At 41.6% G+C, this 22478-nt stretch overlaps 1 protein-coding gene across 10 annotated transcripts in view; it reads left to right on the top strand.

Annotated features, from left to right (window-relative positions):
* Positions 1-22478, top strand: part of AGAP1 (ArfGAP with GTPase domain, ankyrin repeat and PH domain 1) — a 352881-nt gene that overhangs the window by 205546 nt on the left and 124857 nt on the right. For all 10 annotated transcript variants that reach the window (XM_084524026.1, XM_084524027.1, XM_084524019.1 and 7 more), the window contains 2 exons: positions 4291-4395; positions 16631-16799. In XM_084524026.1, the coding sequence (XP_084380152.1) occupies positions 4291-4395; positions 16631-16799 (274 nt within the window). The remainder of the gene's footprint in view (positions 1-4290; positions 4396-16630; positions 16800-22478) is intronic.

The raw sequence follows: 22478 nt of genomic DNA, 5'->3' as shown, positions 1-22478 counted from the left end.
AAACGAAACACAACACTGCAGTCAGTTAAACTGGGATCGCTGGTATGATTACCCTGTTTGTGAAACGTTCTTCATTTCTTGTGGCCCCTGGAAAATCTAAAACACACTGGAAAGTACAAAAAATGGAGCACAACAGGGAACGCAAGGTATGCTGCTCCCCACGCGGTATTGATTCTGCAGGCCATGCAGTGGCAGCTTTGATGCAATAGTAAACAACTTCAGGAGGTCACTCTTTTAAATGCTGGTAATTTGCTGCTTAAAACCTGAAGTATTTCCATAAAACAAATCCGTAATTGCTTCGCCATTCGTCTTCATTTGTAAGCAAGGTTTGTAGCTCACGGGAGGGCGTCTGGAGCGCCGAGGTTGAGCTGATTGCCGCGTATTCAGATGAAGTGGGCGCATTATGCACAGTGGTCCCTTGGCCAGTGGTCTCTTCCCGTCAGCCCGATCGATCCCGTGCTGGAGGCCTTTCATTAGCTGCTTGTACTCTCGCAATAATGATCGGGCTGCAGAGCCTGATGGCAGTCTGTAACTTCTCCTGGTGCCCTGAAGCTCAACAACATAAGCTGATTGACTCAGTTAGGGCCCCAGTCTCTAACAGCAAATGCAATCAATAAATCTTTGTTGGTAAATAATTGCTATTGAACAGAGTTTTAATATAAATTTATGAGTGGTGTTTTATCACAGCTTGAGGCTACAGCAAGCCACTGAGTGATGGATTTCAGATAACACTTACATTCATTACATTAACTTTGTAAGTTATTTAAAGCTTGTACACTTAACATTGCTTTTGGCTTGCAATGACCTCCTGGGACTAGACGTAGCATACACATTACTAATAAAGAGATTGCTGTACATACAGACAATTCATTCCTCTGTTTTCTTTGTACGGCGACGCCGATGGTTGAGCAAGAGGCGAGAAGAGAAGTTTGTGCGCTCTGCTTGAGCGTTTTTCTTGTAACTCATTAAAAGTACAGCTGCGCTGTCTGCTCAAAGAAGTGGTTCTCCGCTAGATGCAGAATTGCAGTGTTGGAGGGAAGGTGGTAAAAAATTAATTTGAAGTGTTAAATTCTTCTGTTTATGAGCAAATCGGAGGCGTTACATCCGTAGTGTTGAATCTCAAGGCGCAGGTCAGCTGCGCTCACTGCAGATGGAAGAACGTAACGGAAGGCTTCATGCAAATTAGGAGAAACGATGTTATCCGATTAATAATAATTTGGGGCAGAGATTATTAAAAAAAAATAAAAATAACATTTTGATCTTGGGGTTGGCTTACTTAGTCCCTTACTGCGTGGCTGGGGCTGCATTGAGGCATGGCGAGCTGTCTGCCTGCTGCCTCATGGGCACCTCGGGGCTCATTTCCCAGGCAGAGCATCTGATGTGCCTTAAAGGTAGGCGTAATGCGACCAAAGTGAAGGCCTTTCTTTTTCTTTTTTTCTTTTTTTTTTTTTTTTTAAGTAACATTTCTTGTCATATCTGGGCCATTTATTTATATATCTATTTTTTAGGTTTAGTTAATGTTAAAGTGCATTTATAGCAGATCTAAACTCCGATACTAAGAGCATTTCTCCAGACCATTCTATATAATTATCACAGACAAAGTGGCGAACTCTGGCCTTGGGGGGAAAAAAAAGTGTGGCTTATGTGCTTCTCTGCTTCATAACACTTTGTTAGCTCCTTGTATTCAGAGCAGCTTTCTCCACAGATACTGGAAGATATTTTTAATTCTCACATAAAACAAAAAATCTATTCTTTATGCGTGGTTTTAAAAAAAATGGATTGGGAACTCTGATTTGTTAGTTAGAGCCAAATAGGTCAGCGATACATATTTGATAATGAGTAATTTTTTACATGAAAGCACAGAATTGCACTTGAAAAGCAAGGTGAAGCCCCATTTTGAATTCCTTCATTTAGATCCATAATTCACACCTAGATACTAACAAAACATCTGTAGTAAAAATCATTAAACCTGGAAGTTTTACTATTTATTGAGTTTATAATTAGCAAGAACTGAAAATTACGTAATAGTGGCATATTTTCTGTATAGCAAAAGGACAGGTAAAAAGGTGTGAAATATATTTCTACTTTCTTCAAGACTTCAGAAAAAAGACAAGGAAAAAAAAAAAAACACAGTTGTGATCCTTATGGCTTTCTTCCCATTAAAAGGTCTGAAGAACAAACACATCAGAACCAGTGCAGGGAAACAGCTTTAGGAGAGTAATTTTTGATCCACATAGCATAGTGATAACTGAAATTGGGTCCCCCTACATGTGAGCGAATGTGCTATAGGTGAGGTATGAAAGATTGGAAAGGTGAAGTGACAGATCACCTACTATAGACAAACATACAAGTCAAAGGCTGGAATAAGCTTTCATTTTTAATGGAAGAAAACAACGTTTCTAACCACTAGAAGACAGTAATTGGGATGTGTAACTCACGCTTACAAGAAGCTTTTGTAAGAAGCCCTTTCAGAAGCCCCATTCTGTTTTGTAAAAGTTTGAGGGTGAGCCACCTAAGTGTAGCAAAGAACAGCACAAAAAAAGAAACGTGACCCCCAGATGGTCAGAAAGTTAGGGGTTTGCACTAGTTTGTAATTCAGTCCTCCGACACGAGCTCTTATTTACAGTCCCGTCCACCGATGGCTTTGAATTGTGAAGTGTTGCTCATTGAAGTTTTATTCCAAGAGTGTGTCCAGGAACAGGCAGTTGTGAATTTTGATTTTCCGTAGGGATCATCTCTGTGGCTGCAGAAGGAGAGTTGTTAGTTCCTGTGGATTGTGGCAAGGGTCTTCAGCTGAAACTTTTCCCATCGGGAACCGAGGGAGGAAAAAATACGTATAGCTCTGAAAGACTTCTTGTTGTGCAGTGGCATAGACCTACCCCTGGTCCATTTTGGTCTTGGGATTTGGTCTGGAGATGGACCGTTTTATAAGCTGCAGGTTTAATGGGAAGGCAGATAGCACAACTTGCTCACAAAACGTGACTGCTTTAACAAAAACATCTTGAAATATTTGGAAGCGCCATGCTTAATGGTGCATCTCTCTTATGTTCTGCCTCCTTAGTGATGTTTTTTCCGTTTTTTTTTCCTTAAATTCCATCAGAATGGAAAGACTGTTTATGGGGATAAGAAAACCGAAACTTGTATTAGTTTAGATTCCTGATGATGATTTATTGAAATTAACAGAAATGAATGCTTTTTCCAAACTTAACCTGTGAAACTGCTACCTGTGGCAGTATTGTGTGTGCTGAAATGTCCTGGTGGAGAGGCTATGACTTCCAGTAACCAGATTACTGTGTGAATTCATCAGAGAACTGCCTTCTGACTTGGCTTTGGAAATGAACACTTCCTTGGGAAGAACAACACTAAAGCATTGTTTGATTTACTATCAATCTGTGGTACAAGAGGTTACATTCTGCTTTTCAACGTGAATTTCTCTTGTTATGCTGAGAAAGCAGGTTGGTATGTGCTAGTAGTCCTTGGCCATTTAAACACAATGATGACTTTTAATCTCAATTATTGATTGTTGAAATTCATCACTGATGTGTAGATTGACTATGATTTATGGAAAAGTGAGTCATCTCGCCCACCTCCTTTCCTTATTGACTATACCTTTTTCCTCCGGTTATCCAGAAGCTATTGGAAAAGCTCTGTACTTGGCCTGTTACCATTTTGCTGCTCTTGCCTGGCATTAGTGTCATCTCTTTTTGTTTGGAATGAGTAGTTAGGAGAATTTCCATTGTAGTGTCACCTTACTGAAAACAGGAATGGAAACATAAATGAGCACCATTCCCTGTTTGTGGGAGGCCAAGACTGAACAACAAAGGAACCCGCAGGTACGTGCTAAAAGGAGCACGAGCCATATAGTATGACCCTCATGCACCCTGAGATTCATCATTTATTTCAGAGTGCAAGGAAGTGCACGCCAAGTGTGTTGTCTTTATCAGCTCTGTGTGTGCAGAGGTAGCCTACTCTGTGACATGTTAAAATGTGCTTTCCGGAGGAATGAAGTTGAATGCAAAATGATTTTCTCTACCTGTTGGACAAAGCTGACATTACACAGTCTTTTCTGTTTACATGACTTGCTATATAAAAGCTGTGCTTAGAGCTTTTGCTTCTAAATTGCTAGCACTAAAGCTTATGATGGAGAAAAATGTATTATGGGAAAAATATGAAAATGAGGAATTTGTAGGAGAAAACATATCTCAAATTATATTTAGTCCTTTTCTGTGCCTTAAATAGGTGTGCATTGGCAAAATAATGCTTAATCTTTTTTCTTCTGTTCTCTAACAGGGTATGCTGCTAAAGCGAAGTGGCAAGTCATTGAATAAAGAATGGAAGAAGAAATACGTGACGTTGTGCGACAATGGTGTACTGACCTATCATCCTAGTTTACATGTAAGTGCACGTGCTTTCTGCGTTCAGCAACCACCAAGCCCTGATAAAGTAGTGTTAGCAAGCTCATCTGGGAATGTTTTTGGTGAGCCCATGTTGGTGGGGGAGCTTCTTTCTCTCTCTCTTCATTCCCTTCTCCTTCCCTTCAAAAAGGCATAATTGGAAATATAGCTCCACAGTGAGACAGTGTGTCTACAGTCAGGTTCCTCTGAACACCTTGGAGTAGGGGTACCCTTGGATTTCAAGAGGCAGCTGAAACAGTTTAAGCCTTCATTTTGTGCTGATGCTTTTATAGACTTGTTGTCCATTAAAAAAGAACCGAAGTATTTTAAAAGGAAAATTATAGCACAGTACAACTTCGTAGATGTAGTAAGGAATGAGAAAGTTTTCTGGTATTTGTTAGTGTGCAGTGCCTATGGTTTAATCAGAAAATAATTCTGAACAGCCTTTTGAAAATGACATCTCTATTAAAACACGTGCTGTAAAATGTATTTATGTTAAGATGTCTGTCATTGTCTGCCCAAGGACCCTGTCAGTCCTTCTCAGTATGTGTAACAGTCCCTGGGTTTGGTTTTGGGGGTGGAAGGAGCACAGGTCTGAGACTCAAAACTAGCCCATCACATCAGTCCCAGACAGGCCAGCAGGAGGAAAGGTGAGAGTTGTCAGAACTTGTGCCGTGTCAGAGCAATTCAAAGAACAGAACCTATATAGAGAGTCAAGGTTTTGTAATTCCCAGCGAATTCCAAGCTCCTGCACTGGATGTATTTCTGTAGATGTGCTTTGGATCTTACAGACCTGTACGTAGACCTGGCAGAAAGCTTCTACTTTCAGCGGGTGATGTCTCAGGAGCATGGCCGTGTTGATGCTGTGCTTGCACCAACTTGCTCTTCCTGTCTGCTGAACATTGGCATTTTCTCTGGCTTGTCACGAGACTTAATAGTCTTGCTTCCTGCCATAATCATGCTGTGCTATTATTTCTCATGATTACTTCTGTATTTCTTAAAAATTACATGGCAACTGGCTTCAAGTAACTGCTGCTTTCCATCAGAAATCTCGTCCCTCTTACCTGTACCGTCTGGAGGAAGTGACTGTCCAGTTTTTCATTTTTCCCTTTTGTGGAACCGGCCACTTTGGCCGTTCTTTTAGTCTCCAATGTGGGGGGAAGTCTGCCGAGAGGTAGTCCTGAAACACCCAACTTGTGCTTCAGCGTGGCTGGCAGAAGGGAAGCACGGACACGCGTGCCTTTGAGGCAGCCCCCATGGGTTTGGGCTGCGACGGCCACTCGGGGTCAGCGAGGGAGAGGAGGCAGGCTGCCGCTGTGTGCGCCCCGGTCCCGTCCTCGCTGTGCAAGTGCTCTATTGTTCCTGACGGTTTCTGTGCACATATGTTAGTTTTTCATCGCTCTTTGCAGACAATAGAGTACTTCTCTCTCGGCTTCCCTGGAGCTGCTTAGTCTTCCCCAGAGTGAGAATCCATTGAGATTAGAGGTAATTACTTTGAGATTAGAGGTAAATCCATTGGAGATTAGAGAGAATCCATTTAAAGAAGAAGTAATTACTAGCCTGTAATTGTTTCCCTCTATCCCCCACCGTGCCCCCCCACTCCCAAGAAAAGGTACACGTCCATGTACTTCATTTGCTCAGACCTCCTTTCATAGATGAGAGAGGTTTGTAACTTACTACTTTTCCCTTGGCTGTGTTCTGGTAGATCGTGGTGAGGGACCACGCTCGGCTCCTAGCTGCCAAGGACCTACTGGGCAAAGCCTAGTACTTGTTCTCAGGCTTCTTGAGACGCCTTCACTAAATCCACTTTCTAGGAACATGTAGGCTTATGTTCATTCATGTTAAAATCTTTCTGTGATGTGATTTATGTTATAAATGATGCTGGCTTAATGTTTTATTTCTATTGATTTTAGCCTTCCAAGAGCCGCTGCACTACTTGAGCAGTGCAGTTCGGTACTGTCAATAAACTATTTATTGTCAGTTAGCTGTTGTTAATATACCCTGCAGAGCGTTCTTTATGCATCAGGCGGCTGTACATCCGTCAATTACCATACATGCATTTTTCACTTAGACTTGGGTTATTTCAAATCCGCAGGTAATTTGGGTTACTCCATGCTTTGCAGTTGCAATTCTGTGAAGCGCGCGGTGGGCTGGCCTCTAGTGGTGGCAGGAAGAAACCCAATTCAGAAGGTAGCTTGGTCCTTCCGGTTTGTGGTTTGGGTCAGAACATCCAATTTTGTTGATTTCTTGCTTTGGAAGAAGCTTTTTAAATACGTGATGGTTGTTAGCGGGCACTGTATTAACTGGTGCTTGAGATCTGGCCAAAAGCGGATCGGTTGTCTCTGCTGTCAGATGTGTTCAGCAGCATGTCAGACGTGAAGAAGGTGTTTTTTAATATAGTGAATGCATCAGTGTCACAGAAATCAGTACTGTTGTCCTTGCTGAATAAAGGATTGCCTACAAAATGAAAGATTTTGGGGTGGGGAGTGAAAATCAAATTAGTATCATACTTGCAGAGGAGGTATCCCTGGAAGGGTCAGGCCTGTTTGGCAGGGTAGTGTGCTGAAATGACTGCTGCATTGTGCCAGCTAAATAAGTAACTACAGATGCCACCAGGTTGACATTTTACACAATAGCTAAATTCGTATTCCTTCTTCTTAAGAAAGTGGGGGAAGAGAAGAATGGGGAAAGAAAATACATGTACATAAGCACCCTACTGTTTTCTGACTTGGTCATGTCAGGTTTTTTCAAGAGCCTCAAACCTTCCCTTCCCTTGGGATGCTGAGGAGCTGTACCAATAGAAAATGGTGGGGATAATGAGAGAGAACTTTGACCCGCAGGCTTCAAAGTTCACCATAGCTACCTATTCATCATACACTTGTGGAGTGTAGCCATTGAGTGGATGACTAAAATTCTGGCCGACAAATTCAGTGTCAGCCTACCCAAAGGCACCCATGGGAATTTGTCTCGGCATCTCCTGGCTTTTAATGGCAGAATGCCATGTGTAAGGGCTCCTGAAATGTATTCACTGGGATACCTGCTGGGCAGTGCTACGTGCAGCTTCTTTATCTAAGCCTTATCCTGATGAATAGATGGTGTTTCACCACTGTCTGTCTTCCAGGCTGTTGCCGTCATGCCACAGGTCAGTAGATGACAAAGTTTTAGCTGTGGATGTCCATTCTCTGCTGTTGCATCCTCATCATCATTGCTGCCCCTCATTTATGGATGGAATGATAAATTTTAAAAAGCTGAAAACAGCTATTTTGGGGAAGGATTTTTTTTTTCTTGCCTTTTATGTTTAATCTATTCTAGACTTGTTTTCAAATAAAAGCACAGCACCATGGCAACTTACAGGGAAAAAGAACAGCCTCTTAAATACGTGAGAAGGAAAGTCTGATGCCTATCACTTAAAACCCATCTAGAACATGCATGCTATGTAAATACCACGTACCTTCATAGCAAGGTTTACTTTTGCTCGCTGACATCTGTATTGCCACAATGCTGCTGTTAAACCTTGCTCCCATCATCACTGATCTGGTTTGATAACCTGTGCTAAAGAGTGTAGGATTGTAGCAGTGGTCGGGGGCATGAACCTGTCCCTTACCTCCGTGAGAAGTATGTGAATTCACACATGTAATTCTGCTCAATTAATTTGACAGCAGACAGTTTCAAAACTCTTAATGGGTGAGCAACCCATGTAAGCAAATGCAAATCAAGCATTAGCGATGGTTTATGTTCAAATAAAGTGACCGTACTTCAACTAAATAAACGAAATCTCAGCCTGGCAAAGAGTCAGATCCAATACTAGGCTTCACTTTGCACAAGGGCTTCAACAATATGCTATGAAGACCCGTCTTAGACGATGATACAAAACAGACCCAGTTTTTGTGCCTGCCGAGTTCCTCAGAGCCTTGGGGTGGGGGACTGGCTGTTTCCTCCAGGAAGAGCACGCTTTGTGAGCAATGGAAGGCATCTGAAAAGACCTCGTAAGTAGATACCTTGTAGTGTTGCTGATCCATGTGGTTTTCTCAGGCTTTTCAATGTGGTTTTGCTTCAAAGGAATGTAAAGCTGGACGTTGGCTAGCTATGCACAAGTAATCCCCAAGTCAGGCCTAAGTAAGTACTACGAACTCACAAAATGATACGTATGTGTTGTTTTTTCACGTCACGTGTAGCTCTACCATATGGAAAGAGCAGTGATCAAAGCAAATCCTGCAGAGCAGAAATGGGGATATAGTTTGAGGGGTGAGGAGGACAAATCTGTTAGACGCATGTCATACTTAAGATTTTACTATAGTTATGGTATCCATTAGTATGCCTAAAACACTGGTTGCGATAGAAAAACAGAATGATAGGAACAGTTACAAAATAAGCGTATAACGATTGTTTGTTACAGTTGATGAGTTGATGCCACATTTTCCCCCTCACCACAGCTGGCAGTCTTTCTGGAAGTGTTTTCATCAAAGCTGTGCTCAGAGCAACGTGCTCCTTTCTACCATTAGAGATGTGAATTTCTCAGGGCTTGCCTTTCTTAATTCTGACTTTGTATGTTGTCTATTTACGTTACTGCTAGTAATAACTAGAGGATAATTGACCTTTATGGGAAAAGTGGGAGCCGCTCATGCTGCTGTAAATTTATTTTTTAAGGTACCAAACAAAAAATATATCATCCACAATGCTTTGAGAAGCAAAAGGCCTGACAGAGATCCACCTATGGCTTTTATAAAGTGGCATACCTCTACCTCTTAGAGGTCAATCACTCACTCTATATCTTCCTGCCAAACTGCTTAATTATCTTAAAAAGGTAATGGAGTGAAGTTCAGTTTGGGAGAAAACTTTTAAAAATAGATGGGAAAAATACAAGCTAAAATGTGTTTGCAGTCCTTAAGTGAGACCTATAATTTGGGATAGCTGTCAAGGCAAGTTATTTTGACCCCTCTGGCTTTGTGTCCTTTCAAACTAAAAATAGTCTTGCTTGAAAGTGCCATTGCACCTGTTCTGCTCAGTGAAAAATAAAACTGTAGTTACTGATGGTCAGCAAGCGACACTCTGAAATACTCCTGAAATACATAATCGCTGTCTGTGTTGAAGGAGAAGAAGACTGATTATTCACAGCAACTTCTTATAATCACTTCTGTGACTTGTTACAGATATTCACAGGTCAGTAAATGCACAAACAAGGAGAATGTGAAGCATTTTTTGTTTCAAGTCCATTCATTTCAGAGGGTATGACAAGATTTATCACATCATTAGTGTAGGCTATTGTAGCAAATGCAGTACTGCTACTTGCAGAGCTGTGCAAACTTGCAGTACATAGTAAGGAGCAGCAAGCATATATTTCATTGTTGTGCCCCCCCTCCAAAAAAAAAAAAAGGCAGAGAAGATTTTTTTGGTATCTGAATGAGTTGCAAATTAATGACAAAAGCCAAGCTATTAATTAATCACAGGGTTTTATAAAATTAGAGCTTCCTGTCCAGCAGAGCTAACTGCTGTGGATATAAATGCCTCATAAATTACTCACGATGGTAAAACTCAAATTTGTCTTTTACAGCAGTTCTTGTTACAAAGTCTGAATGAGAAGTGAAGTGCAGACAGAGTTGTCTTAACATTTCATGAAAATGAGTGATCCATTTAAAAAAAACGTAATTTTTTGAAACTGCTTTTGTGTTGAAACTGTTGCCACCACCACTGGAACACTGATTGGACTGATTAATATTGTGGTATAGACATAGTCAATGCTTTTTATTACTGAAATTTAATGTTCTTTATTCCCGATTTGAATAAAGCAGATTCAAGATGACCTCCTTTTTGTCAGGACAGAGTGCTTTAGGGTGATCAGCGTCTTCCAGAACGCATTTTCATTCCCATGGTCTCCTCAGAAAATGGCATTTCATTGTTTTTCTTAAGCTTAACTATATATTATGAAGCTGAGTGATATTATGCCCATGTTTATATGCAAGAGGAGAGGATGGCTACATTAACAGGAAAACGTGATGAATATATTCCACTGTGGCTCATAACCTGATCGTAGGTTTCTTGCCGAGGTCCGTGCAGGGAAGAAGGTGGGGAGAGGAGTTGGAGACTTTTCTTTCTTCTTAGGTGTGCCTGTGGCCCCAAATGGAAACCAATCAAGGAGCGATTTATGTTCATTAAGTGCTTGTCAAAACTGAAAAATTTTCTAATCAACAGCAATCTAGCGGAGGCCCCTCAATGGCTGGGAGTGTCGCCTCCGCAGTATCGGCTATTTGCCTGTTACAACTCTAGGCTAGAAATCCGCTGATGATTACATTAGGCTAAGCTGCGAAGTAAATGAACCATGTCTTATTTAGGTGCAACTAGCTTCAGTGTAGTCCTGCCCCGCAGGGCACTTTATAGCGTTTTATGGCTTTAAAATTAGTGTAGCTTCCCATTTGCTGCAGGGTGCTGCATGTTATGCCTTTGAACTCAATAAGCAAAGGGAAGGGGGCCTTTTGTTCCCCCCCCCCCCCCTTTTCTTCTTTTTGCAGTTTAGCAATTTTGTTTTGCATCTTTTCCAGACAGCGTTTTGCAATAAAAACGTCTGACTGCCGTGTACACGCACAAAAGTAAAGGCTTCAGCCGATCCCAGCCTGCCTGGAGTTTGGGGTTTGCTCTGCCTGGGAGGGAAGGGGCCGGGGCTTTGCTTTTCCAGGCACTTGGTGCTGAACAAAGGCTGTGCGGGTCGCCACCGTCAGCTCCAAAAGGGGAATCGTGTTCAAAACACGTGCTACCCTCAGACTTTCAAATGCCATCCAGAGATGCAACCATGAACTTTCTTTTCTGTAAGCACGTGTCTTTATTTTATTTTTACTTCTGATCAGGAAACAGCATCTCAGCTAAATGGCACAAAATAAAGGTGTTTTCTTAGTGGCAGGTCTGGGAAGGAGTATGTAGCTGTCTGTGCTGGGCCTGGACCTCTACCTAGCATTGGAAAAACAGGCTTGTTCTGAGACGTTTTAATAACTCAAAATGAGAAAAAAAGTGTCATATTCTTACTTAGGTATTATTAAATACATGGAAAGGCCATGTTCCAAGGGGGGCAGGGAGCTGTCTCGTTTTGCACAGTGTGCACTGGAAAAGGGTGGTAGTGGGACAAGTACATGGTGGAAGAAATGTATGGGAGAGGAAGAAGAAAATGTTTCTTTTAAATGTTAATGTAATGGCACATGGCCATCCTGAGATGAGAGGTTTGGGTGCAAACTTGGAGCAAAAGATGCAACTCCAGCAAAAGGGGTTTCTCTGCAGGACAGCTCCATTTGCCATCCAAGCCCAACCAGAAGAGCTCCTAAGTGCTGTCTTCTACAGCTGATCCTGCTGTCGTCTTGGTGAGGTGTCTTGGCCAAGACCAGCTTGCAGCATTGGCCTCCTCACTGCAATCCCAGCGCAAGAGTAAGGTCCAAAGCATTTCAGTCCAAAAGGGTCAGTCTTTAAAGTACTAGTTGATAAATGCTATATTAAGGAATTCAGCACATGTATGCATTATCTTGCTTAATACACTGATAATAAAATGCTGTGGTTTTGGAATACAAGCTAGGCAGCAGAGAGACTTCCCCCACCCTTTTTTTTGTTTTTTTTTTAATCAAGGATGACTCTTGTATTAGAGCCATCTGAAAATCCTCATATTCCATGACGTTTTTTGATATCCATAATCTTACACACCTAGTGGGTGTGTATTCATATATAAAAAATATTTGAAGTAAGTTAAGGATCATTTTGGGGAGGAACTGTGCTGCCGCATGCTCTGATGTCATTTAGTGAAGGATTTGAGACAACTGTGGTAGACTTGAATGCTGTGGGTTTGAGAACCAGCTTCATGGAGGAAGGGGCCAGTGGGCCACAGCAGTGTTAAGCGTGGCTGTGGAACAAGAGTTGTTTGAGTGGGTATTGCTGGGAGAAAGCGAGCAGCTAGCTGGAAGCATCACATCATCTAGTTTTAGCCCTCAGCCCTTGGTGGAGTGTCTTCTCTGGTTTTGAGGGCCATCAGAAGCCATTGCAATGCATAGCAGCAAGGTTGTTTGCGGCCACTGGCACTGAAAAAAAAAAAGGGGAACCCCAAAATACCCCTTTATTTTTGGTACGTCTGCTTAGAAAGCACACCTATTTGCCCAATTTTGATGGCTGAAAGGTTTTTATCCATTGAATTGGTTAAATTAATTTATGCTGCTATAAACGGAGAGCTGTATTAAGACCAGAACTAAAGTAATTTTACTTTACATTATTCTGTGTCATGGCACATCATTTCTTTCTTACTCAAGGCAATTCATTTTGTAGTGCCGTCAAATAATATTTTGTGTCATCTTCAGTCAATGTAGTTTTTATGACTTTCGCTGGTATTTTAACAGTTTATTTAGTCCTATAGATAATGGTCAATGGCCTTGAGTAGTCAAATTAACACCTCGGCAGCCCTATATTTGAGCAAACTACTAACAGTAACCTCAGGATGAAAAGCAATGAGAATCAATATAGCGAGGGTATTTTTAGGGATTATTGATTGATTGATGCGTTCTGGCCTTAACTGGAAGCAGCAGCATTGCCCCACAGCTGACTAAGATTAAGTTGCCAGTTACTGATAACTGTAGGCCATTACCTGTGTAGTATTTCACAGGCTCGCAGATTAGATGGAGACCTTTCACAGTCCTCAGATAAAGAAACCGTGGTTTTCAGCGTCAGGAGTGCCTACCAAGCTGCAGGAAAACGCTGTGTGCCTTTCCCCTTACTGCGCTGCTGCGAGACCTGGAGCCGGCCCTGCCTGGATCAGCGCTGCCCGTTGTTCTGTAGGGATGCAGGTGGGACACCGAGGGGGACACCGAGGCACCGATGGCTCGGCTCGCCCCTCCGCAGGAGGAAGCAGCCATGTTAAGCTGCGCTTCTGCCGGCGAGCTGAGAGCCGTGGGTCTCTCCGACACAACTCTCAATTGCTAGCAGGTTTCTCTCATTGCACCTCATTTGCATCTGGGACATCAATTAGCATGTTTGTTGAGGCTAATTGAATGAAACTCAATCATAGCTCTTAATTGCTTGACTATGTGAAAAGAAATCACATTAATGCAGCTAATTAAGTGTATGGCAATAGATGCAACATAATTAGGAGCGAAATGTAAAAAACAAGCGATGGCGAAGGTGCAAGAGCAGGGGTGCGGGGGACTCAGGCGCTTGGTTATCCTGTTATCGACACGTTTGGGGAGGGTTCCCTTAGCTTTGCTGCTTGCTTTTTTTTTTTTTTTTTCTCCTGCGTTGCTGAATGATGAACATGGACAACTTGAGAAGAAAAATGCAAATGGCTTTGCAATTACTACTTTTTCAAGCTGTTGAGGGGCAGAAGATGGCACTTCTGGGGTGGCCCGCTGTTGAGTAGGCTCTAGGGACTTGTTAAGTGCTGTTTAAAAGTACTTGGCTTTGAATTACCCTCATGCCTTGTTAAAGGGTTTTTTCCCCTTTTTTCTCGGATCAGCATTTTCTACAACTAACATCTAGGGGAGTTATATCTGTAACATTTGCATATCAAAATCAGGCTTGCTGTCTTCTCTTTAACACAGCATATTCCAGATGACAGCAAGACCCTCATCTGTTCTAATCTGATCAAACCATACATCGCACTTCTGAAGCCGCCACATTATTTTGTAGTTTTAACTTTTATTCCCCGAATGCAGATCTGAAGGAGCATGTGCAAGGCTGGATGCTCTGCTGACTGGAAACTTGGTGCTTTCCTCTCCTGCTTCTCAGGGGAACGCGGAGATTACCGCTATGCATCTTGCACACAATGAAAGAGTCTTTATTGTTTACATTTGATATATCCCTATAAATATTTAAACTGACATTAATACCTACATGGCATCTGTTCTGTTCGGGCACTTTCATATAATAATGGTATGGCTGCAGTGCATTTATTTCCTGTTTGCCAACATTGACTTACTCTCTTGAATTGTTTATAGCTCACCTAAGCCTGTTTTACTCTCAATTAAAAGGGCTTTAATAATGCCCTGTCACATCTCACAAGTTGGCAAGGTAGCAGGAAAAATGCGCACTCTATTCATCTGAAGCATTTGGAATAAAGACTTCATTATGAAATCTAAATGGAATACACTGGTTGTTGTAAGTTAAATAAAAAGTGTCTATTAAAAGGAGTACATGCTGAGGTTTAGTCACCATCTGATTAAGCCTCGTTTTACAGCCCATAAGCAATAAATGCTCAGTTATGTTCTGGTTATTGTATTTTAATTTGGGAAGAACTGACACTGAACAAGAAAGTTATGCCAACTTGATAATTTATAGATGAAACTGTTTCGTTCGTTTCTATCTAGCAGCCAGTGAATTGAGTTTTTATTAATGGATTGCCTTTGTTTCTTTTGGAAGCAGAGCTCTGGCTGCTTTCTCAGCCAGGGAACTGTTCAGACATCCCTTCCTCACTGTTAATAATTCCCAAGCAGCAGGGGGAGGGGGAGAAAAAAAAAGAAAACCAACAAAAAATCCCACCAAAGCCAGCTCTGGTCTTGTTTGTTTTTTTTTATCACAGATTAATCTTAGCTATGAAAAAATGAATACTAGTCAAGTAGTAGATTTTGATGTGTTTTGAGCAGAATATATAATTTGTGTTGTACACACTCTCAGAGGTGGAAGGGTTTTTATGAGAAAGTTGATTGTTCCCTGTATTGTGCCAGGAGTGGTTTAGATTTGGAGTGAGCTTTTAGTCCATTCAGGTAGATTTACTTGTAATGTTGATGCTTTAGTGGTACACAGAGGCCCATATGCTGCAGGTTTGGACTCAGCCTAATGAATATTTGTAGTCTTTTATGTAATACCTTGTAGCTTGACTAAATTTTGTCCTGGACACTTGGAGAACTACAATAAATGTCGTTGTCAGCATGTCTTTGCTTGCACAGGCTTCACCCAGTCTTCTGTAAATTGATCAAGTCCTACCTGAAAAGGAGCTAGAACTTTTTTCCCCAGTTTCTTCCCACAGAAGATTGTTCAAGGCTAACATTCCCTTGGTTTCCAGCTTAACTCAGTTATACCAATTTCTTTTTCCAGTCTTTGGTACAAAGTGCTTTTTTTCTTGTAGCATATATCCTCGGACATACAACGTTTGCCTTTCATTTCGCTATATTGCATGACCTGTCCTGCATTTCTTTTCATAACATACAGTCTCTTTTTGTGATTGTCCTCATATTTGTTCCAGTTTCACTTGCATTGTCTGGAATGTGAGTAACCATAATCGTGTGTACCAGGACATGAAAACTTGTTAACGGCTTTAGCATTCACCATCTCTACTGGAAGTATCTCTTCTGATGTACCCCAGGATTGCAGATTCAGTGGCTGTCTCACCTTAATGAACTGTCATTTGTCCTCTGATAAAGAAACCCATGCTCATTTGCTTTTCTGTTTTCATCTCAAGAAGCCCACAGGCAATTTAGAATATGCCATTGAAGCTGGAAAGCAGAATTACGAGCCTGTTCTTCCAGCAGCTTTTTACAGTTTGTAGAACTGCACAGCTCACTTCCTCCTGAATTTCTCAGAAAACAGTGGCTTGGCTCCAGTCAGTTGGCCATTGTCTTTCCACAAGTGATGGTATTTGCTTATTTCCCCTTTGTGTGCTTTCCAAACAAGAATTAGGAAAAGCCTTTACCACTTCTGGCTTCCAGCTTTTAGCATGTTTACTCTAATCAGACATGATTTGCATAATTTTCTCCCTGCTGTGATTATTTTTTTTTGGAGGAAGGATCACATTCTAAAGAAACAGTGTTGTAATTTCAGAAACCTTAGCAGTACCCTTTTGTAACTTTTGTGCCTGTCAACCAATTTCAGCCACATTTTACAGAGAAACAGATAAATACATAAAACACTGAAATAGAGAGGAGCTGCAAGTAAAGCATGCTCATGAGAGACAGTCAGCCTCGTCTTCTTGTTCTGTTTGGGACCTGCCAGCTGCTGAATTTGTACATGTGGCTCAGAAGCAGCCATGGTGTGAGTTACCTCTTACCTTACCCACCTAGCTGTTGGTGGAGGATGTAGTAGAGCTCAAGACTTTGGGGAATATTTGTTGTTAAAAATGTGGGCTGTAATACCTAGAAAATGGAAGGAAAGGGAAAACATTGTGGTGGATGATGGCAGATGTAGGACAAAAATCTTATGTGAAAAAGTCTTATGAAACTTTGTCATTAGTTCTATTGCTTACAGAACTACCTGTTTGATATTGCTGTTTTTTTTTCCCCTCTTATCAGGACTATATGCAGAATGTTCATGGGAAAGAAATCGACTTGCTGAGAACCACTGTGAAAGTTCCTGGAAAGAGGCCACCCCGAGCTACGTCAGCTTGTGCACCCATTTCCAGTCCCAAAACAAATGGCCTCTCCAAGGACATGAGCAGTTTACACATCTCGCCAAATTCAGGTAAGACAACTTAATGCTTGGCAAACAAGGGAAGGACTGCTTTTCCAAATGTATTTAAGCAGTTGTACCACTAGGGTGGGAATTATTTCTGTTACTAATTTATAAATCCAAGTAACCACTGATAGGCAACTTTTAAGCCCTCTCTGATAACTGATCTGGCCTCCACAAGAGATTCTGAATTTCTGAGTAACTTTCAACATCCATGTTACCTTATACTTGCATACATAATTCACAGAAGTTAATACTTGTGAATAATTGTTGCTGCCTTTCTACTGACTTGTTAAGTGTAATACTTTGGAAAAACAGTTGCGTCATTTGAAAGGGCTGTTTGTGGCTTCCTGATGACATCCACACTGCTTGTTTCCGCCTTTAGAAGGATGCATAGTTTTGGACTTTCCAGCAGCAAGATTCTTCTGTAGAAAGCTCTTTTATTTTGTTTATGGAAGTGGTTTATAGTTCCTTGTGAGCTCTAAACAAAGAATTTTATCGTTCACTGAAGTACTTGTCCATACAGCTAAATGGATTTAAAAAACTGCATTAAGGAAAAGCATTTAAGACAATTTATCTTGTAAAACACGCAGCTTATACAAAGCACATAATGGTATAGCGTCAATAGAGAAGTTCTGTCAGCATGTTTGGGATGACGTCCATAAAGCACCGAGTGCCTTTTCCGTTTATGGGTAACGTAGACATCTCCAGCACAGGCTGACAAAACCACGCAAGCACACTTCTGTCCCTGCGCAGTACGCACCGCACAGGTAGGATGAGCAGCCGCAGGAAGGAGCTCAGTGACCTGCTGTTCAAGTGTCTTCGGTTGGGTGGTAATGGTTATCTTATGCTTCGAGTCAAAATGTATTCCTCTGCTTTTTCACAATGCAAATTACCCTGCATTAGGGCAAGAGGATTTTCCTTCCAGCTTCAGATGCTGCTCTTTGAGACGAATGTTTAAAAAAAAATAAAGCCTTGCAGCTTTACAGTGGTGTCACAGAGCAGACATCCCTGCAGATAAACAGTTCTTGTATGGCATGTTGTATTAGTTTGGCTCGGGACCTGAAGCCATGATTTCATCAGGGCCTTTTTCAAGTTGTAACCTGTGCTTCAAGAGGCGTGGAGCTGGCATTGTCACTGGAAGAGTTCATAGGACAAAATTATTCGTGGTTGGTTTGCTTTTTCCATTTTGCTTTTTAATGTAGATGACTGGGAACAGGGGGTGTTTTTCAACATATCCCATTGTTTGGGGAAGAAAAGTGCTGGAGTGAGTCAGTGTATCAACAGAAAAGGCATGTGTGCTTTTAAGACATCCAAACACTCTGAAACAGGCGAAAGTAATTTGATTGCTCCGGAGACGTAAGTTGTAGAAAACATGTGGTGATGCATACTTGGAGGTTTATGACATGGAACTGAGATATTTTGGCCTATGCTTAGATTTCTGGGTAAGAGGGAAGCAGCTTGTACGTGGCTTCAATGAAACTGGCAATATTCCTTTTATTTCAGGGGTTTCTGTATATGTATTGCTATCTGTATGTGAAAATACACAGTAGGCATCTGTATCCGCTGGTAGTGTTAGCCACTGTGTAGGTATTGTGGCTAGCTTGAGGTTTTGTCACACAGCAATTTATTTGAAAGAAAAAAGTGAATTATGCTAGAAAGTGCAAATGCTGGAAAACAGCTCTGCTTTTAGGCAGTTTTTCAAATACCATGATGGAGATAGTTGCACCTTGTCTTCTCTAGGTTTCTTTGTCATGTTGTTTAAAAATACTGAAAGACTTCTCTGTTGATGCCTGGCTACCACAGCTCAAAAGATCTGCTACAATTAAAGTTTTAATTAATTAAAGATCTACTACAATTAAAGTTTTAAACTGATTAATGCTTTCCTAACGTATAAAAGAATATATCCAAGGAAAGGCGAACCTGGTTTCTTTATCATTACCCACTTGAATGCCTTCATTTCCCCTCTCATGCAGCTGGGAAGCTACACTGATCTTTCTTTAACCTTAAGCAAGATCTTGACCTGCTTATCTTTGCATGGCTCTCTTCCCACTGATAAAGCAAACAGTGATGTATTAATTATATTACCCCTATAGCTGGCTGGAAGCATAACTGGAAGCATCTTTATAACTTACTGGGGGGAGCAGGTAAAGGCAGGTGGGACTAAACAGCTTGGTGCTCTACATGGCAGCAGTCAGCATGCTCATACCTTGCTATCTGCTGTCTTGTGCCCACTTTAGGTGCAGAGGGTGTAGGCTAAGGTTTTAGTGAGAGAGAGGTCTTGGTTCAGATGTACACGTCTGTGCAGTTGCATTTCAGCCATTCAGTGGCATGCATGGTGCAGTAGTTTCAGACCTGCTGCAGTATTTTTCCACGTAGTCATTGCTTCTAAAAGTCAGGCTGGTACATTTGTTCATTATCAGCCATATCTCTTCTTTCAGGATTTTTCTTTACAAAAGGAGTTTTTTGCTGAATCACCCCCAAAGTTTTTTGTTTTGTTTTGTTTTTTTACATAAATTTTTTTTCTTCTGCATGAGCTTCTTTGATTGAATCTTCCTTACTCCAAAGGCCAGATCTGAGGTCTGTCTGGTTGTTGCATTTCTGGGCAGAGTAATCATCAGCAACATGAGAGAGGAGCTTTATTGTGAAAGCCGAGTAATGTTTTCCAAGCCTACTGAAATCAATCAACAGCTGATTGATCCAAGCAGCGATTACTAGTTAAAAAAAAAAAAAAAAAAAAAAAAGGCATTACAGCAGACTAGATCTGGGAAATACCTGGCAGCAGCTCAGCTATGTGTCGGTCCGTATGTCATTCCCAATACTCTCACATTCAGGTAAGATTGAGGAGAGCTGCATTGCAGACAGCGATTTTAAAATATATGGGGAGTGTTAGTATTGTAAAAATACATTGTTACAAGCTGTGCTTGGCTTGGTAATCTCAACTTTCATGTGCTCAAGTGTATTGACAGTGGTTTTTATGCAGAGGGGTCACAGCTTCTGATCAGTGGGACACCTGTAGGAATTCACTGCTCAACTCCCACAGTGCCAGGAGGAGTCCGGGTATCTCTGCAGTTATCTGTCATGCAGCTAAAGATATTTGCAAATTATCCCTTGTTCTGTCTGTCATGCTGTCTCAGAGCGTTTTCTCAGTTGTTAATACGGGCACAATGTTGTCTTCATTTTGAGTGATGTTTTAAAATTGATCTCAGACTGAAATTGTCTGTTACTGTTTTCACGTTGACAAGTTTATGTACACAGATCTGCTCTGTACTGAGGAGGTTTGGACCAAGCACAAAGAAAATCAACACTTACTATTTTTATTTGTAGCCATGCAAATACCCTGCATTCTCACTGCATTACATTTTAGCTCACTCCCAAAACAGTCATGTTTTGTATTTCTGTGGTTTTGCCAATGTGTATTTGATATGTGGAGGAGAGTAGTATTTTCCATGCTTAGAACTGAGGATGGTATTTCATTTAGTTGTTCCATGTGATCAGGAACAGGCTAATTTTCCTTCTGCTGTTATATAATTGTGTACAGTTTAGTGAAAAAGTTATGATATTACAAGAATACCAGGACTCAGTTAAAATGTCCAAGATTGCTCCTGGAAATCAAATTCAAGTTCTTTGCTTATACACGGTGATAAGCCCAATACCACTAAAAGGATCTCTCTGATGAAATTGCATATTTTCCATTTAGTATGTTCTTGGAAAGGGTTGAACTTACTTTCAGGCAAACATTAAAACCAAAAGAGTCAGTTTGCAAATCTTTACAGAGCCTTTGTACTGGACTTAGAGTTTACTGGTCATTATCCTTGTTGACTTCTACATATTAAACAATGGATAGGGAAGAGGAGATTTCAACTTTGTTGAAAAATAATCAATAAAATTAGTCTGCATTTTAAATACTGTGCTGTTGAATCTCAGGCCTGACTGCTGTATGTAGTCATACAGGAAGAATGGGAGAAGGAATTAAGCTAATTAGGGGGATAGTCATGAATTCAGGAGGGATATACGCAGTTATTCGGTAATATGAGTTGAAATATTCAAGTAGTAAGAGAAAGTTTTATGTTAGATCTGTTAATGCAGATGTCACATGCAAAAGAAAAAAATTAAAAGCATGTCATTCCCAGCACACTGAATTTCACGTTGCTTTGGGGCACTTCTCTGAACAAGATTGTTTCTCTGGTTTTAAAGACTGTTTGGTAAATACAGACATATAATAACCATCTCTGTGACAGCTATCCTGATCTGCAAGTGTGTTTACATCCCAAACATCTGGAAGCAGATCTCGGGGAAATAATCATTTCAACAACAAAAGCCAAGTTCCAATCCTCACAGGTTTCCATTTCAGAGACATAAGAAAAATAAAGGCCAATCTGAGAATATATGAAGGAAAATAACATGATTGTTTCCTGCTAGGCTTCCACTCTGGCACAAGAGCTGGAAAAAACATTTCCTTAGCATGTATGTGGTAGGGCAGTAACGAATCTGGAATTGAAACGAGTGCGAAAAGCACTCTTATATTCTCTGTAAGAAAACAGACAAATTAGTGGAAAGTAAGGCTGCTTCCCCTCTTGCAAAGCCAAAGGGCTTACCTAGCGGCAGGTTCATTTTCACTCTCTAGAAGTTTTGCCATGACACTTTAAAAGTAAAACGTGGTTTCTGTACTTTCTTGTTTTCTATGGAAGTATAGTTTGGGGTTTATCTTCTAACAGCTGAGATTGTGTCTGATTCTCCTAGGCCAGTGCAGAGGGATGGGGCTGTCTTGCTTTTGTTACGTAAAGGTTTTAAATCACAAATTTCATACTAGGGCTTTATGAAAGGTGCTTGTACTTGTCTGCTAGCTTGAGAGGGAGCTGTGAGTCGGGGGAAATGGAAGCTCGTTGCTTTTAATATGCAATTCTGAAGTTGTTACTTTTAAAGCAAAGATGTTTACTGTTGCTTAAGTCACTTAAATAATGTAAATTTAAATTTAAATTTGAATGGTATTGGACATCATATTGTTGATGTGCCTAATCTGGAAGTACTTCAGAAGAGGATAACTTGTGGATTTGCTCAGTTCCAAGTTCATCTAGCAGTTGGTAGCTTACGGGAATGCTGTTAGAGCCAGCACCACAGTGAGCCAGCCTCTACGCCTTGAGGAAGCAGACTTGGTTCTTGCTGGCTTTGGAGCAGGGGCAGGACTGGATTTCAGTACTCCCACCTTAGGTTAGTTTTGAACTGGCAACGTGAAAGTGATCTTAATCCCGTAATCTCTTCCAGGAGTCATTTATTTCCAAGCAAACCAGAGCCCCCAGTGAGCAGTGCAGCGGGCAATGGCTGGGGGCTGCAGCCAGGCCCTGGGACGTGGCTCCACTGCTCCTTGGTGCTTGCTGTCTGCCCCTGCTCTGGCCTGGGGTCCTTCCTGTGGGACACCGGCCTTCCCTGCCCTTCGCTGTGTGGCAATGTCCACCCACAGCAGCTGGCCTCCTCCAGGGGCTGCAGCATGGAGACCTGCCCCGCCACGGGACCCGTGGGCTGCAGGGGGACAGCCTGCTCCACCAGGGGCCTCTCTCCTGCCCTCCTCCTGCACCCACCTCGCAGGCTGGAGCTGGCTCTGCTCGCACACAGGGCAGTTCCAGGGCCCTGTGCACAGAGGCCTCCGTGCAGCCTCCATGACCAAAACCTCCCCACATACACACAGCACAC

The sequence above is a fragment of the Aythya ferina genome (genome assembly GCF_964211825.1).
Source record: "Aythya ferina genome assembly, chromosome: 6".
NCBI classification, from domain to species: Eukaryota; Metazoa; Chordata; class Aves; order Anseriformes; family Anatidae; genus Aythya; species Aythya ferina.
Note: the sequence above shows the minus strand (reverse complement) of the source record. Positions and strands in the feature narration are given on the sequence as shown.